The 18,190-nt window shown below is 56.9% G+C and overlaps 1 protein-coding gene across 1 annotated transcript in view; it reads right to left on the bottom strand.

The window, feature by feature from the left end:
* The window catches only part of HTRA1 (HtrA serine peptidase 1), a 51,575-nt gene that overhangs the window by 17,375 nt on the left and 16,010 nt on the right, over positions 1-18,190 (bottom strand). The window contains exons 2-3 of the mRNA XM_051824326.2: positions 9,065-9,164; positions 7,816-8,020 (exon numbers count right to left, since the gene is read on the bottom strand). Coding sequence (XP_051680286.1) covers positions 7,816-8,020; positions 9,065-9,164 — 305 coding nt within the window. The remainder of the gene's footprint in view (positions 1-7,815; positions 8,021-9,064; positions 9,165-18,190) is intronic.

Below are 18,190 nucleotides of genomic sequence, written 5' to 3' on the forward strand. Positions count from 1 at the left end.
GTATTGTGGTGTCACAGGCTACAGCTGTTAGTGATGCTGGCATCCAGTATGAGAGTCTGGCTTGAGCCCAGGCTGCTCCACTTCCAGTCCAGCTCCCTAACAATGTGCCTGGGAAGGCAATGGAGCATGGTCCAGCCACCTGGGCACCTGCCACCCGTGTGGGAGACCTGGATGAAGTTCCAGGCTCCTGGCTTTGGCCCGGCCCAGTCTAGGCCATTGCAGCCATTTGGGGAGTGAACCAAAAGACAGAAGATCTCTCTCCTTTCTCTCTCTCTCTCTCTTTCTCTCTGTTACTTTGCCTTTTCAATAAATAAATCCTTTTTAAAATGAATAAGAAACAACTGAAAGAATGAACAAACCAGACCTTACAAGATCCACCAGGCTTTTAAAATTGAATAACCACTTGCAAAACACCTGGGAATCCGGGTAAGCGCCTTTCTGTGGAGATAACAGAGAACTGGGCAAAAAGGAGGCCTCTCTGGGCTTTCTCCTACAAGACCACAGCTTCATCTTCAGCCAAGAAGTGTAGTCCCCACCAAGAGAAAGAGCAAACAAAATCGGCCTCTCCTGCTCCCCCAGTCACTTAGCACTCACCTCCCCTGGCCCTCGTGGGCATGTCCACCACCCAGGGCCACTTCCAGATCCTCCAGGACAAGGTGCTAATCTTTGGCACTGGGGTTGCACCACCACTGGGACTGGCAGCCTTTCTCATGAACGCTGTTAGCTTCCCAGGCCATACGGTCTCCCAACCAACTGTCCAATTCTGCTTTGCATGGGCAAAGTGAATGGGCAGGAATACGTCCAATAAAGCTTTACTAACTAAGCAAGTGGAGGACCAAATTCAGACAACAGGTTGTAGTTGGCCAAAGCCAATCTCTGACCTTGTCAAGTCTCACTAAGCTGCCGATGAGACTGGTTTCTGTTCAAAGAGGACAGGAGACGGTCCCATCAGGGCACCGGCAAATCCGGTCCCAGCAACCTGGGAGCTGCTTTTTCGGACCCAAAACTCATGGTGTGCGTCCAATTCCCTGAAAAGAGGGTGCCAGAGAGGGAAAGGCACTACCATATTAAGAGAAAAATATGGCCAAAGAATTTCCTCAAGAATCAGCTAAGTTCCTGAACCGGCGCCAGAGAACACTCAGGGCTCCAGTTGGGAGAGTTTGAGGAAGTGAAGTGTGTTCACACGTCCAAGGGGGCAGCGATCTAAACAGCAGAGCAGCGGCCAGAGGTCCTGGACGGAGCCTGACACACAGGAGCAAGGCCGCGGCCCCTCCCTGCGGGGTGTGCAGTGCCTGGTGCACACTGATCGCTGCCCCCTGGAAGCGGTCAAGATCAATAGCGTGAGAGAAGCCTCCAGCGTCAGCCGGGCTCTGCGGCGTCCTTGCAAATGCAACGCGAGCCATCTGAGCTCTGGAAGAGAAAGAAGAGAGACCACAAGATGCCCAGCACGGACAGCGTGGGGGGGAAGAAGCCAAAATGGAAAAACACAGAAGCAAAATGAGAGGGTGGCTGTGGCGCGCGCACTGCGCTGTGGACTCCCAGTGGCTTGGGGAGGATGAGTGACGGCTTCCCGGGATGTGCGGGCTCTGTGTTATCTGATCTGCTTTTGGACAAGCCTGCGCCACTGAGTCAGCGCCGTCTGACAACTGGGTTTGCCTGAGGAGACCCCGAGTGAGTCACGACAAGCCCCGGGCCACTCCCCTCCCCGGCCGGCGCCAGGTCCCCGGGGGGGGGGGGTGCTGCCTGGACCCTCCTCACACACCGAGAGCCCAGGGCAGGGAGTCAGAGCAGGGCAGGGCTGCAGGGGGCCGGCATGCGCCCCCTTGTAGAAGCTGCCAGGATGGGCCCCTCCGGCCAGCGACCCCGACCTGACCCCCGCGCTCAGGGGTCCGGCCATCCCACGCCACAGCAAGCTCGGCCCTCACAGGGCCCTCTGCAAACACAGCAGCCCCAGTTTCTAGCAGCTTCTCCCTGGACCACTTCAAACAGGCCTGTGGGTGCCGGAGCAGGCCAGGGATGGGCGCAGGCCCAGGCGGAGGGAGGAAAACTGCCTCGCAAGCCCGGGCAAGGCTGTCTCCAAATATTTACCTGGCGGTTGGCGTCAGGGGAGAGCGCGGCAGGAAACCACACAGCCTCGCCAGCACCCTGGGCCACTGAGGACCACAGGCCGGCCACGGGCCTGGCACAGCCTCGTGTCCGCTCAGACTCCAGGTGATGGGAGGAGAGGAGACGGAAGGTGGGTCTGCCACCAGCCCTCTGTGTGGGCACCTCCTTATCTGAAAACTGGGGGCAGCCCAGCACACGAATCCCCAGTGCCTTTCCCCAGGCCACCAGCCGAGCAGCGGGCTCTGGGGTTCACACCAGGAGACTGTGGCCAGCACCAACCGCCCGACAAGCCTTCGCCCCCCAACAGCAGAGATGAACTTGGACCAGCAAACAAACGAGCTGGTTCCAAATGGTGATGGAGATGAGGAGGGCGAAGCCAACAGTGGACTGTGATCAGATCAAGGTCATCCCAGGCTTCTGTGTCCCCAGAGGGACAGGGTAGGGCAGAGGGGACTTGGCACGGGAGCTCCCTCCTGGAGGGGTCAGGGGAGGGTTGGCTAAGGCAGAAGTTAATGGCAGACCTGAGGCAGGGGGTCTGCTCTCTGAGGAGCTGGGGGAAGATGGCCCAGGGGAAGGGGAAGGCCAAGGCCCTGAGGTCCCCTGGCTACTGGGAGGCCACAGAGGAGCCGGGTGGCTGACAGCAGGGAGTGTAGGGGAAGGCGATGAGGTCAGGAGGGAGGACGTCACCCCATCAGGTCCCACCTTCAAGGCGCTGGTCAGGGGCTCAGGTCCCTTTGTAGGAACAGTGGCTCAGAGGGCCTGGGTTCCAGTCCTGGCTCCACTTCTGTTTCCAGTTTCCTGCTAAGGCAGCCTGGGAGGCAGCAGGCAATGGCTCAGGCGCTTGCCAGGATGGAGTTCCTGGCTCCTGGCTCCTGACTCCTGGCTCCTGGCTCCTGGCTTTGGCCTAGCCCAGCCCCAGCTATTACAGGCATTTGAGAAGAGAACCAGCAGATCACAGATCTCCTGTGTCTGTCTCTGTTTCTTTCCTCTACAATTTTTTTTTTATAAGAACAGGGACTGGCGCTGTGGCACACGTTAATCCTCCACCTGTAGCGCCGGCCTCCCCCATGGTCACCAGTTCATGTCCCGGCTGCTCCTCTTCCGATCTAGGTCCCTGCTAATGGCCTGGGAAAGCAGCAGAAGATGGCCCACGTGCTCGGGCCCCTGCGCCCGCATGGGAGACCTGGAAGAAGCTCCTGGCTCCTGGCTTCAGATCAGCTCAGCTCCAGCTGTTGCGACCATTTGGGGAGTGAACTAGCGGATGGAAGACCTCTCTCTCTGTCTCTCCTTCTCTCTGTCTGTAACTCTACCTCTCGAATAAATAAATAAAAATCTTAAAATTAAAAAAAAGGGAAAGGAACGAACAGTGGGACATCTGCAAAGGGTTTTCTGCGGAACAGGGGGCCAGGATCTGACAGCTTTTTCTCAGCGCCCTCATGAGCACAGCTGGGACAACAGCTGTTACAAAGTCGCCCCCCTCGCCCCGCCGCCCACTTCAACGCCTCCTTGGCGTTTCTGCCCTGTGCTCTGGCCTCAGGACATCCGACAGCTTTCTTTTCACATTTCTCACTCTCTCCCTCCCCCACCTCTCCTGCTTGCGAAAAGGAACCACCTGGACAAAATGCTGCCCTTGGAAGGAAGCCACCGCGTCTGCCCACACGGCCAGCGGCTCACGGAGGCGGTTTGCAGCGGAAGCTCCAGGACCCTGCTCTCAAGGCTGCTTTCTGTTAAGATGTTTACGTGCTCACTGTGCCCGCTTCCCTTCTGCAGGCCAGTGCTGGTCCCACCACGGACGGGGTCCAGGAAAGGATGCCCGGCAGGGCTGGAGGCAATGGGCCTGCAGGGGGCGCCCTCGGTCCTCCAGCTTGGCAGGCCCAGCAGGCCAGGCACAAAGGGGGCTTCTCAGTGGTCTTCCCCCAGCCTTCTCCAGCCTCAAAACACAGCACACAAAGTGAGCACACACGTGTCTGCTCAGCAGCTCAAGCCAAAAAAAAAAAAAAAGTTCTCTGGTCACACGCCCAGAAACATCTCTGGCAACTGCAAGCCCAGCAGCTTCAAGTCCCTGGAGGAGACGTGATGGGAGCTCCAAGAATGGGAGGCAACGCAGACACCTCGGGCTCAGAAAGTGCCAGAACCCAGGCCAGAGCAGGGCTGTCCGCAGCGGGCCTCAGAAGCCAGCTGCTCACCTGCCTGCTCCAACCAGGCCATGGATTCACACCCGGGCCCTGGGACCAAGGGTCCTGCCCAAGAAGAGCCCCCCAGGGGGCCAGCGCTGTGGCACAGCAGGTAGAGCCACCACCTGCAGTACCAGCATCCCATACGGGCACCGGTTTAAGCCACAGCTGCTCCACTTAGGATCCAGGTCCCTGCTAATCTGCCTGGGAAAGAAGTGGAAAATGACCCAAGTCCTTGGGTCCTTGCACTCACATGGGAGACCTGGAAGAAGTTCCTGGCTCCTGGCTTTGGATCAGCCCAGCTCTGGCTGTTGTAGCCATTTGGGGAGTGAGTCAGCAGATGGAAGATACCTCTCTCTCTCTCTCTCCCTCCCTCCCTCCCTCCCTCCCTCTCCCCCTCCTTCTTTCCCTCTCCCCTTCCTTCTCTCCCTCTCTCCCTACCTCCTTCCCTCTCTGTAACTTTGTCTTTCAAATAAACAAATCTAAAAAAAAAAAGACCCCCTCCCCAGAAGGAAATGCTGGCTATTGTACTTGGAGAAAGCAGGGAGGGGACATGGAGTGGACAAAGACAGCGATGGCCACAGACAGCATCAGGAGTGTTGGCTCAGGAAGGACGATGCTTATCCCTGGCATGAACCCTCCAAGTGCTAGGGAGGACCTGGACTGGAGGAGGAACCCCAGAGCTGGTCCCTGGGCCCGGGAGCCACGGCGGCCACACCAGGCCCTGCCAAGGCTGCGCCGGAGACGCCTCTGCCCAGCACATCTATAACGGTCCTCATCCCTCAAGTCCAGAATGTGCTGGCTCTGTTCTGCCTTCTCTGGGCTTTCCGGATGGTTCCTCTTTCCCTGTCCCTAAGACAACGAGACAAGAGGCCAGCTCACACCCCAGCCACTGCCTACTGCACAGTCACCAGACCGCGGGCTGGGGTGTGAACCTGCGCTCCCATTTGCTCAGGTGGGTGGCTTCGGCCAAGCCGGACCCTCCCCCGAACAGCCACATCCCAACGAGGGGACAAAAGAGAAAGAGCTGGCGGGGACGTCTGAGCCTCCCGACCTCCACCTCCGTCAGCACAAAAAGCAGCCAGGCTTTTGTGTGGGTGTCGGCAAGTTCGCATCCTTTCATTTCCCGGTCTGTTTTGAAAAGCCACATCGGTTCCATTTTCAATGTTCCAGCGCTGTTTCTGGAGACCCCGAGACACGTGTCCGACAGCACGCAGCTGGCTGAACTGCCAGACACCCGGCGGGGACGGCCAGAGCCAGGCCAGAAACCCCTCTGCGAAGCTCATCTGTGCAGAGAGCTTTCCCATCTTGCCTGAACATGCCAGAGATGACACAGGATCTGGTCTCTGTCTTGGCTCCAAAATCTGAAAAGAATATCCCTGGGCCAGAAGCAGCTGCCCAGGCTGCACCCACACACTCTGACCACGAATGCATCCTTGGGGCAGTGCACACGGCACAGGCCAGCGCCCTGGCTACACACAGCCCCGCCTGTGCCGGCTGCCTTCCAGGGGCTGGGAGGCGAGGGTGAGGCACCAAGTCGTGTGTGCAGCCACAGACTGAGCTACTGCAGCGGCCTCCTTCCGGGGGCCACCCCACATCCTGGACACCTCTCCAGTGGTGTGTTCCTGAGTGCGATGTGCCAGACTCCCCCGGGGCTATTTAAGGTCACGCTGTCCTGTCGCACAAACAGGCAGCCTCCAGCCCGCCAGTAATGGCCAGGGGCTGGGTCTTGGGCACTCGCAGGAGAGTAGCCAGGCTGGCTTGGGAGGCTGTGGCATGAGGTACAGCTATGTGGCCTCAGACAGGTTCCTTGAGTTCTCCGAGTCCGGTTTTCTTCAATAAAATGGGGACGACGCAGCTGTGCTGCAGGCAGGGTGATGTCGGAGGTGAAGGCAGAGTCTGGCCCAGTTATCTCGTGATCAGGAAGGGTGCTTGTGGCTGGCAGTTCCACAGTAGCCTCAGAGAAGCGCCTCACAGCTGCGAGCTTACTCAAGGCTGGCTCCCACACCTCAGAAAGGAGCCTGGTGCTGTGACCAAACAAAAAAACCACCACCAAAGAAGAGCCAGAGTCTAGAACCCCACTGTGGGAACAGCACACAGAGCTGCTTCCGGAAGCCCAGAGCGCGCAAACAGCCGCCGAGCCGGCAGTGGGGACTGCTCAGCCGGCGCCCAGGTGGCACCCAGGTGAGGAGGCTCCGTCCTGGCCCTCAGCCAACGGTGCTTTCCTGGGCCAGGGCCGGGACTCCAGCCTGCCCTGACTCCCCCTCCCTTCTGAAGTCCAGGGAAACCGGAAAACGCACTCTCTGCACGGCGCCAACCACACCTCCCGAATCAGGGTGTCCGCGCGTGCGAACACCCGACGATCAGTAAGAACTGCATGTGCCTTCAGGATAAAGATGCGGCGGAGCAAAGAGGCAGAGAAACTGACCGCAGGGAGTATGTTTAATGGAAGGCATCTTCAGATACAGCGTTTCCCAGATTGCGCGGCTTTGCCTCCGCGGCCTCCCCACCGCCGAAGCGGTGCATTAGACCCTCCAAGTCTGGAGAAGTATCGCAGGGTCGCACCTCCTTGCAGGGAGCCACATGCGCTGTCACACAGCAAGGGCTCCGAAAAGTTCTAGAAAGAAGAAACCCATTCGTTTCAAGTTTGCCAAAACTTGTTAAGTCCGGAGCGTTGCTTTAAAGCGCATCTACCAAACTTCCCAAATCCCACTTTGGGAGATCTGGCCTGCTTTCTGAGCGGTTGGTTACATGTCAATGACAGGTCAACCAACAACACAGAACACTGATGTGGACTGTGAATCCAGATCACGTCCACGGAGCACAAGGAGACACACTGGCCACAGGGACCGTGGGGCCAGCGGTGGGGCGGAAACTCGATTTTCACCGATCACCTTGACAAACTGATTTCTTGACAAACTTATGGCTTTTCTTTACAAACAGTTAAACCACTGTTTTTAAAACTCTGATCTGGGGTGGCCGTTTGCCTCAATGGTTAAGACACTGGGTAAGATGTCCGTGACCCATACTGGAGTGCCTGGGTTTCAGTTCCGGCTCTGCACCCGGTTCCAGCATCCTGCCAAAGGGCACCTTGGGAGGAAGTTCCAGTACCGGGGTGCCTGCCACCCATGTGGAAACCAGGATTGAGTCCCTGTTCAGCCTGGCCCAGCCCTGGCTATGACAGGTGTTTGGCAAATGAACCCTCAAACAGAGGCTATCTCTCTGTCTCTTTCTCTATGCTGCTCAAGTAAATAAATATTTTCAAAACCCACACAGATATTTAAAAACTCTGATCTGATAACCAGTTTCTTCCAGCAGCTCCCAGACCAGGACGTCACTGTCCTTTGCCTCCTTCGGACTGGACCTGCCTGGCTTAGACCAGCTTCTGTTCACTCCCTGAGATTCCCACAAGATCAGAGGGCATCAGTGCCCTTCCACCTCCAGGTCTCGCCAACTTCTTGGCCAGGCAGGACTCCTGAGAGCTGGGCCCTGTGGGTGGGAACAGATTCAGACAGCGGCGCCGAAGTCCACTCACCTGGTGGTCAATTTTGATGAGCGCGATGTCTGCCTTCTCATCCACGTCCTTGATTTTGGCTTCATAGGTGGCTCCATTCTTCAGCTCCACCTTGACCCGGTGCTTGTTGGTCACCACGTGGGCATTGGTCACTATCAGCCCGTCTTCCGACACGATAAACCCAGACCCGCTGGCCACGGGCACCTCCCTCTTGGAGAAAGGAAGCCTGCAGCCAGAAGCAAACACAGGTGAGCCTGAAGCACCTTGCAACACACACCTCCCCACCTGGACGAAAGGGCACTGCATCGGGACACGGGTCCAGCAGCTGCCCCGTGCACACCGGGCTTCACATCTGAGAAAAGTAAACGTGAGGCCCATTTTCTGGATGCAGCAAAGAATTCTACTTAGAAAATACTCTTAGAGAATCTCATTAGAGCCAGAGGTTCTTCAAACATCTAGAAAGGGGGGCCGGGGCTGTGGTGTAGCAGGTAAAGCCACCGCCTGTGGTGCCGGCATCCCATATGGGCGCCAGTTCAAGTCCTGTTGCTCCACTTCCGATCCAGCTCTCTGCTATGGCCTGGGAAAGCAGTAGAAGATGGCCCAAGCCCTTGGGTCCCTGCATTCGTGTGGGAGACCCGGAAGAAGCTCCTGGCTTCGGATCGGCACAGCTCTAGTCACTGCAGCCATCTGGGGAGTGAACCAGTGGATGGAAGACCTCTCTCTCTCTCTCTCTGCCTCTGCCTTTCTGTAACTCTGCCTTTCAAATAAATAAATAAATAAATAAACAAACATCTAGAAGGGTCAAGAATGTGTATCTAAACAGTCAAATGCGGAGCCAGCACTGTGGTGTAGTGGGCTAAACCTCCACCTGAATCCCATATGGGCACCGGTTCATGTCCAGCTGCTCCTCTCACAATCCAGCTCTCTGCTATGGCCTGGGAACACAGTGAAGGATGATCCAAGTGCTTGGGCCCCTGCACCTGCACAGGAGACCTGGAAGAGGCTCCTGGCTCCTGGCTTCGGATCAGACCAGCTCTGGCCATTTGGGGAGTGAACCAGCGGATGGAAGACCTTTCTGTCTGTCCCTCGCTCTGCCACTAACTCTACCCCTCAAGTAAATCTTTCAAAATAGTCAAAGATCCTATGGGAGAAACACTTATGCTAAGGTAGGGAACAGACGCTGTAACGAATGCCTGAATGCGGCTGTGCTAATGGCAGTGTTTGCTGGAGCGGCTCGGCAGCACATGGGAAGAGGGCGGGGCCTCTTTACTTGCGGAACAACTCGATGTGGACCACGGCCGGGGCGATCTTCTCCACCACGTCCGCGATGAAGTTGTATTTGTGGCGCAGGCTGTTGGGGTCTTCCTGCCCTGAGGAAAAGCAGAGACAGGACACTGAACCCGTCTGGGCTTGGTGCTGGTATAGAGGGAGAAGGGTGGGGGGCGCAGGGAGCCACTACCCCCCCACACCCCCACGCGCATGGAGACACAGGTGCACGGGCACACCCATGTGCACACACAGCCTTGCTCACACACACACACACACACCCTCCCACTCACACACACCACCCACATGCAGAAACAGGTGCACATGGAAACACACTGCCCTCTCACACGCACACACCCTCCCACGCTCATGTACACCACCCACGCGTGCACATACACACGCATGAACATACACTTGCACGGACACACACATGCACAGAAACATGTGCATGTTTTACTCCCAGGAGCCGGGAGTAAAACCGGGACTGCTCCCTGACACTCCCCGTGACCGCTCCCTGACACTCCCCGTGACCCGTGCCAGCTGCACACCCATGCGCTATTGCTCAGTTCTCGCCATGGCTGTGCCTCCAGGAACCAACGGCACCCAACGCCACACCTCCTGGCATAGCCCAGGGACACACCTGCCTCTCCAAGCTCTCCTTGCTGAGAGAGAAGGGGTGTCCCCGAGCAAAAGGGCCCCGTGCCAGCCCCCAGTCTTCAGCTGCTTTATCGCAAGGCTGGAACCTGGTCTCTGTGTGCACAGGGCGGTTTTTGAAGGTGCAGAAAATGATCTACGGCTCCCAGGGAGAGGGACCTGCAGGAAGCACGCCAGCTGCCTGGCGTCACTGCAGGTCCCTTCGCCTTCCACCTTCACGCTGGTTGGTTCTTCACCTCCCCGGCACATAGGACAGTCGGGTAGAGCTCCCCCGTTATACTTAACGGCACAAACAACAGGACGATCCAGCAAGCTCCCTCGGCCCCACTTCGGGCACATCCACAACCTTTCCACTCCCCATGGGGCGGCCAGGTAGCCGTGAGCCAGGGCTGCGCCTCCCGGATTCCAGCGGGGATGGAAAGGCTCCTCCCCAGCACGGAGCCTGGCGAACATCACGCTGACAGCTGTAAACAAGCCCGCTGGGCCTGGGCCCTGTGTCCTGGGGAGGGGGCAGGAGGAGGCTTGATCCCCGCAAGGCCAGCAACTCGGGGCGAGCGTGGCGTTTGCAGGGGGACAAGCGCTACAGCATTGACCCGCTTCCTCCTGCTGACTTCCCACACCAGATCTGGGAGAATCTGCCACAACTGGGTGCAAACGAGCACAGATGTTTCCACCTAAAACGAGAGGCCGCTGCTTTCCTGCAGAGACTGGAGAAGGGTCCGTCCACCAAGAAGGCACCATGGAGGACCTAGAAATCCAGGGGCCACCCTCCGTTGGCCAGGTGACCTCCATTTCCTGGCCTGGAAAATGGGGCCACAGCCCCAGTGTTGTGCCACTGAGTCCCTGTCTCTCGCTCTCACCCCGCACGCTGCGGGAAGACCGGGGCTGGCTCAACACGAGCACGGGCCCCGCACTCTCCCAGCCCTGCACACAAGCAATGGACAAGGAGCGTAAGAGCAAGGGGAAGAGCCCCACGGGGAGCCCCGCCAGGCTCGCACAGCCAGACAAGGGAAGCCGCCAGCCTCCCTCTGCATCGCCTGTGGACCAGCGTCCACAGGAAACAGAAACAAACAGAAGGAACAGCAACTATCTGCTCAAACATGGACACAGCGCCAATGCAAAGAGCAAGAAACGTTTGGCCTCTCCCCGGGCCACTTCCCAATGAGGAATCCAAGGGTCTCTCCACCAGCAGCAGGGCTTGGGGCTAGAGTCCCACTCCAGGGACAGGCCTACCCATCAAACTAGAGGGAGCTGCTACTGCCTCGCGGGCCACACAAACCCTGGCCGGCCCCTGGCTGGTCTGCTGCCTTCCTTGCTGGGGCCAGGCCAGGCAGGGGCTCCCCATGGAGAAGCCCTGTCCCAGAATACACAGGGACTGCGCGACACCCAGCACGGCCGCTACTAGCTGTGTGGCCTTACCCTTCCCCCAACCCTGAGTCTTGGCCCTTGTCCATATAATGCAAAGATAACAGCAGCTGCCCATCATGGTTTAGATGGTGATGTTGGGCGTCTCTGTATGGAAAACACACCGGAGCAAGCCTTGGCATCCGGTTTAGAAAGAGAAAAAGCAAAGGATGCTGCCAGGAGGTGGCTCTGAGCACTTCACTCAGCGGTGGTGCAGCAGAGGGGACGGGAGAGGTGGAGTTCCCGCAGGCCCACTCCCCCTGCCGTGGCCAACTCGTGAGGGTCCTGAGGACGCCCCCACGAGCCATCCTGGCCACCCCTGCAGCGCATGAGGGGCAGGCCGTGCGGCAGCCACTTCCCTGGCCTTAATCTGTTCCTCAGGTTCTCAGTTATAAGGGTAGCCCACAGCCACCGCAGAGCGGGCAGGGGCTGAGTCCGCCTCGGCTGCAGCCAGCTGGGCTCCCAACCCTGCTGAAGCGACCAAGCAGAGGAAGCAAATCTCAGGTCCCCACGGAAGTCAGGGCCTTGCATCCTCCCGGCGCGGCGCCTTAGCCTAGAGGTGAGGTGCAGAAGGTGATGAGGAGGGGGAGCCCCCTGTGTGGCCACAGCCTGGCCCTGCGAGCTGCTCGGTGCTACACAGGAAGCTGGCACGAGCTGGCATTCAGCAACTGCCCCCATAACAAGGCAAGACAAAGAAACGGTACAAAGACTGAAGAGGGCAGTGTGAGACGGCCTGTGTGTGCAGACGCTGTGATGGCGATACGCAAAGTCCTAAGGAAAGCAGATTTGCAAGGAGAGAGCTTGTCCATAGATACCATCAATGGTATTTTCCTATGTGTCAGCAACAAACTATGGGAATCAAAATTTGAAAATATCTATTATTATAGCATAACAAAACGTTAAACACCCAGGAAAATGGCTTAAAAAGTATGTGCAGGACCTGGGCACGGAAAGCTACAAAACAGAGCCAAAACAAAGGGTGAGATACACAGAGAACATTGGCCTAGTGGACAGAACACTCGCCACTGTTAAGCTATCAATTCTCCTCAAATTAGGATTAAACAGATTCCCAATGCAAAACCCTAGCAGGAGGGTGTTTTTTGTTTTTTTTTTTTTTTTTTTTTTTGTTTTGACAGGCAGAGTGGACAGTGAGAGAGAGAGACAGAGAGAAAGGTCTTCCTTTGCCGTTGGTTCACCCTCCAATGGCCGCCGCGGCCAGCACGCTGCGGCCTGCGTACCGCGCTGATCCGATGGCAGGAGCCAGGATCCAGGTGCTTTTCCTGGTCTCCCATGGGGTGCAGGGCCCAAGCACTTGGGCCATCCTCCACTGCACACTAGGCTAACAGTGGCCACAGCAGAGGGCTGGCCTGGAAGAGGGGCAACCGGGACAGAATCCGGCGCCCCGACCGGGACTAGAACCTCGTGTGCCGGCGCCGCTAGGCGGAGGATTAGCCTAGTGAGCCGCGGCGCCGGCTAGGAGGGTTTTTTTTTTTTGACAGGCAGAATTAGACAGTGAGAGAGAGAGACAGAGAGAAAGGTCTTCCTTTGCCGTTGGTTCACCCCCAAAATGGCTGCTGTGGCCGGTGTGCTGTGCTGATCCGAAGCCAGGAGCCAGGTGCTTCTCCTGGTCTCCTACGCAGGTGCTGGGCCCAAGGACCTGGGTCATCCTCCACTGCCTTCCCGGGCCACAGCAGAGAGCTGGACTGGAAGGGGGGCAACTGGGACAGAACCCGGCACCCCGACCGGGACTAGAACCCGGGGTGCCGGCGCTGCAGGCGGAGGATTAGCCTAGTGAGCCGCGGCGCCGGCCCTAGCAGGAGCTTTTGTAGAAATTGGTGACCTATTTTTAACATTATTGTGGAAAGCAAAGAATCTAGAATATCCAAAACTATTCTCAAAAAGAAAAAAAAACTAGGACGGGCGTTTGAATGCACAGGAGTTCAGACCCGGCCTGGGGTGCCCACTTGCTGTATGGGATCGCCTGGGCTCCTGTTTTGACTCCACTCCCGATTCCAGTTTCCAGCTAGGGCACAGCCTGGGAAGCACAGTGGTGGCTCAAGTGACTGGGTCCCTGCTGCCCATGCACAGACCTGGACTGGGTGTCCTGCTCCTGGCCTCAGCCCCAGCACTGGTTACTGCAGAATTTGAGGAGTAACTCGGTAAATGGGAGACACATCTCCACCACTTCCACTCCCTCCTCCTCTCTCTCTCTCCCTCTCCTTCCCCTCTCCCTCCCTGACTGCCTTTCAAATAACCTTTTTAAAAAATGTTTATAAGAAGAAAGAAGGAAAACGTGAATACTTAAGCTATGAGGCTTTCCCGTCTCTAATCCCAGGAATGAAACAGTGAGGCTCAACCACTACAGACACACAGATCTTTCCACTCACCTGGGACATACTTGTCATTCCTGATTCTAACACAACCAACGGCCCACTAAGGACGGCACCCACTAAGGATGGGACCGTTTGCCACAGTTTACAAGGTGCCAGGATTCAGTCCCAAGACAAATAAAGGTTCTTCCGAACTTCCTGCTTATAATCCCCTCGTGGAGGCCCCACTTCCTGGAGACCACACCCCTGCGCTCTCCAGGTGGCTACACAGGTACCGCTTAGCCACTTCCAAGAGCTTCCTCCTGGGAGGCGGAGCAGCCTCAGCATATTCACTACAGGTGTGGTTTTTCCAAACAGTATTTCTGATCTGCAGCTGGCTGAGCTCATGGGTGCAGAACCCAGGATGCAGAGGGCCGGCTGCCTTTGACACTTATCACACCGAACGAAGTCTGTTGCAGTGAAAATGAACATCACAGCGAGGGGATTGTGAGACAAAAGGTAATCTCTGCTCTAAAACAAGCACAACACCACACGTGCGCTTTCCACACACCAAAACGTGCTTCCTCCCCCTGCAAAGCACGAATGCCGGGTACAGATTAGACAGGCAGGAAGAAGACAGAAACAATCCTTGTGGTCTAAAGCCATGGTTCTGCAAGTCTGCCACGTGGCACACCACGGCGACACAGCACACGCGGGATGCTTCCCACTTTCGAGGGAAGCACATTGGCACTCATTATCGGTTGGACACCTGGCAAAGCAGCTCTAGGTACTCCAGTTCCACAGTCAGATCTCACTACATCCCCTTGGATGATTCCGTAACGTTCATGAAGTTGGATTCCTGCAGGTTGCTGTGATAAAAAGAATGCATTGCACAAAAATCAGCGTTGACCTGGAAATGGGCGTCCTGTGGCACCCAACAGGTGCACACACCCCATTGCTAAGCCGTTGTGGTTACCAAATAATGAAATTAAAATGTCATCTTTTCTTTCTGTGTCTTTATTTCAAATAGCTACTATGTTGTAAGGATACAAACACTTACCAAGTTGTTTGGACCTAAGCACTTGATAAAAGGACTGGAGGCCGGCGCCGCGGCTCACTAGGCTAATCCTCCGCCTAGCGGCACTGGCACACCGGGTTCTAGTCCCAGTCGGGGCGCCAGATTCTGTCCCGGTTGCCCCTCTTCCAGGCCAGCTCTCTGCTGTGGCCAGGGAGTGCAGTGGAGGATGGCCCAAGTGCTTGGGCCCTGCACCCCATGGGAGACCAGGATAAGTACCTGGCTCCTACCATTGGATCAGCGCAGTGCGCGGCCGCAGTGCGCCGGCCATGGCAGCCATTGGAGGGTGAACCAAAGGCAAAGGAAGACCTTTCTCTCTGTCTCTCTCTCTCTCTCACTGTCCACTCTGCCTGTCAAAAAAAAAAAAAAAAAAAAAAAGGACCTGACTGGAATTCTTCTGGCCAAGGGGGTGCCAGGAAGAACTACGGGGCCACCACGGCGTCATGGGAGCCCCTGCCTGGAGCTTCCCGGGCTCTGTCCAGTGGCTGATCCCGGATCCCTGCACAGATGCACTCATCAGAGCACAGGCCGATTTCCAGAGGAGGCCGGCAGAGCACCAGCTGAGAGCTGGCTGGGGCCCGGCTACGCGCTGTCATCACATGCTTGGGTCCAGGGCAGAAATGAGGCCATCGCACGGCAGCTGGCAGAGGCCAGGAACCCCCCCACCAACAGCTGCCACTGGCCAGGGTGGCGGCAGGCATCACGGGGCCCACACATGTGCTCTGGAGTCACTCCTGTGGCGGGGGATGGTATCTACCAGGTATGGCCACGGCGGCCAGGACTCTCCACCTGCTCACCTTGCTGGCTCCCCCAGAGTAGGCAGAGGCTGGCAGAGGTCAGAGAGTAGGTAGGTAGTGGGAAGATAAAAGAGGATAGATTAGGGGCCGGTGCTGTGGTGTAGCGGGTAAAGCTGCCACCTGCCGTGCCGGCATCCCATATGGGCGCCAGTTTGAGACCCAGCTGCTCCACTTCCTATCTAGCTCTCTGCTATGGCCTGGGAAAGCAATGGAAGATGGCCCAGGTCCTTGGGCCCCTGCACCCACATGGGAGACCTGGAAGAAGCTCCTTGCTCCTGGCTTCGAATCGGCACAGCTCTGGCTGTTGCAGCCTACTGCAGACTGAACCAGGGGATGGAAGACCTCTCTCTCTGCCTCTCCTTCTCTCTCCGTGTAACTCTGACTTTCAAATAAATAAATATATCTTTTTTAAAAAAGAGGATAGATTGGATTATTGATACTAACAATAATGGTAACAGATAACTCTCTTTTATCCCACAGGATATATTACAAAATCACTATCTCATGAAAAGGTGCTCAGAGTCCAGAACCACAGCATATAGGACAAGAAGTATTGGTGGATCGGTCAGTTAACTAGAAAAACGAATTATTTTTCTGGATTTTGTGGTGTTAGTGTTGTCTGTCCACCTGTTTAAGTTTGTGATTCGGGGTAGCTTCTTTGGCAATCTAAAGAATCATCTTATACATAATGTTGTATTCATACTTTTGAGCTCATTTCCTTAAAGAAATTCCCTGAATCCTGCAAGTCTCAGATCCCATAAGACATAGACCTGCAGGGGGAAAGGTGTCAACTGCTGCCTAGGCAGCAGGTGCCACCCCTTACCTGCCTCCAGCCAGCAGGTAGGGGCACAGGCTGCCTCGGCTGGCCCTGGGGACCCACAGGCACCAATACTGCACAGCCAGCCTGGAGGTTCTCTTTAAAGGATCAAGGCAGCCCCCCCCACCACGTCCTCTCTGGCAGTCCTTGAGACCCCCAGACCAACCCTCTGCCCAGCCCCCGGGGTCAGCCAGGCTATGAAGGTCACGGTGCCTAGGGAATGGCACAGACTTCAGACCCCGATTCTGCCCCTCCCAGCGTGGGACTGCAGGCAGTGCCTCCCGTTCTGAGCGCTCAGTCCCCCTTGTCTGTAACATGGGGGTTTGTGAGATGAAGCCACAGAGCCCTGAATCTTCCACCTGGCCGGTGGAAGCCAGGGCCTCCGGGTCATCACCTCCCAGCTCTGAGCACACTTGTGGGGTGGGGGTGGGGGGAGTGGGGGGGTCTCCACACCCCTCCCAGCTACCCTTCACACCTCCCGCTGTCTCCCGTCACTCCTCAGGTTTTCCAGGAACTCCACGCTACCGTCCAATTCAGGCAAGTGTGATCTCTGTTCTCAGTGTCTCCCCCTCTCTGATCACGCACTTTGGGATACGTGAACCTACCACAGGATCCCCACGTCCTGTCTGAGCTGCAGTGGCCTCCATCTCACAGCTCTGGCTCCCAGGCCTCCTTGGCGCACACGCCTGCCCCTGCAAACTTCTCCCCAGCCCCCTGCATCCAGGTCTCCCTTCCTGCCTACACTACCTCAGTCTCCCCCCCTGCAGCTACCAAATCCCACCCAGCTCGCACAGCGCCAGCAGGAGAAACAACAGCCCCTACTTGTTGAGCACCTCCTGCAGGCCATGCACAAGGCTGGGCCCAGAGATGTTCTCCCTGGGCGCTCCCCAAGTCCACAGGGTGCATCTTGTGCTTGGTGGGCAGGGCAGGATCAGAGAAGGGGCCCACAAGCTGCAGCTCCCTGCTCTGCATCTGCGCTTCCTCTCCAGGCCCAGCCCCCCTCATGGTGGGAACACGCTTCAGGCTTCCGGGCTAGGAGTCCGGCCCGGATGAGAGACTGAGAACCCAAGTGTGCCTTCCAGCAAGAACAATCTCCCTTCCGATTCCTCAGCAGAGTTGATAAAGTACAGCTAATTTGGAAAACAGAGCGCAGTGTATTTGAGGGCAAAGACATGAATCCTTCTTTATTCCGGGGAACAGCAAGTTCCCAAAATTCAAATCAGATTGATCAAATCCCTGCATTTTAATGCACTGTCCTACATTCATGGCACAGCCCAGGGCACGAGGAAAACCAAGATCTGTGCCAACTCGGAAAGGCGCGCCACGGCCACGGCAGCACACGTAGACCCGGGACCCTCCTGCACAGCCTCACCCTGCTGCCCGGTCACATGCATTTGGTTTAAAACCCTAAATCCAGATTAAGGACGTAAGAGTGTCCCAGGAGCTGCCGGAAGGGCAGCCTTCCCGGGGCGGGGCCTGGGGGCCCTGGGCAGTCTGCACCGGCTGACACGGCAACCACCCGCCGAGGTGCGAGGCGCCCACCTCGGTGCTCTGCAGAGCTGGACAGAGCACTCACACCCACCCCACACACACACACCCAGACACACGTACACACACACACAGCCACACACCCACACACCTACCCACCCACATACACACACACCCCACACACACATGCACACACCCACACCCACACACATATACACACACACATGCACACACCCACACACATCCCCCCACACATACACACACCTACCCACCCACATATACACACACACACACACATGCACACACCCACATATATACACATTCCCCCCCCACACACATACACACACCTATCCACCCACATATACACACACACACACACGCACACACCCACCCCCCACACATACACACACCCACATGTACACACACCCACACATACATACACCCACACATACACACACCTACCCACCCACATACACACACACACACACATACAAACACCCACACACATACACACACCCACACACCCACCCACACACACACACACATACACACACACCCACATACACACACACACATACACACCCAC

Source organism: Oryctolagus cuniculus, chromosome 15, assembly GCF_964237555.1.
Source record: "Oryctolagus cuniculus chromosome 15, mOryCun1.1, whole genome shotgun sequence".
Taxonomy (NCBI): Eukaryota; Metazoa; Chordata; class Mammalia; order Lagomorpha; family Leporidae; genus Oryctolagus; species Oryctolagus cuniculus.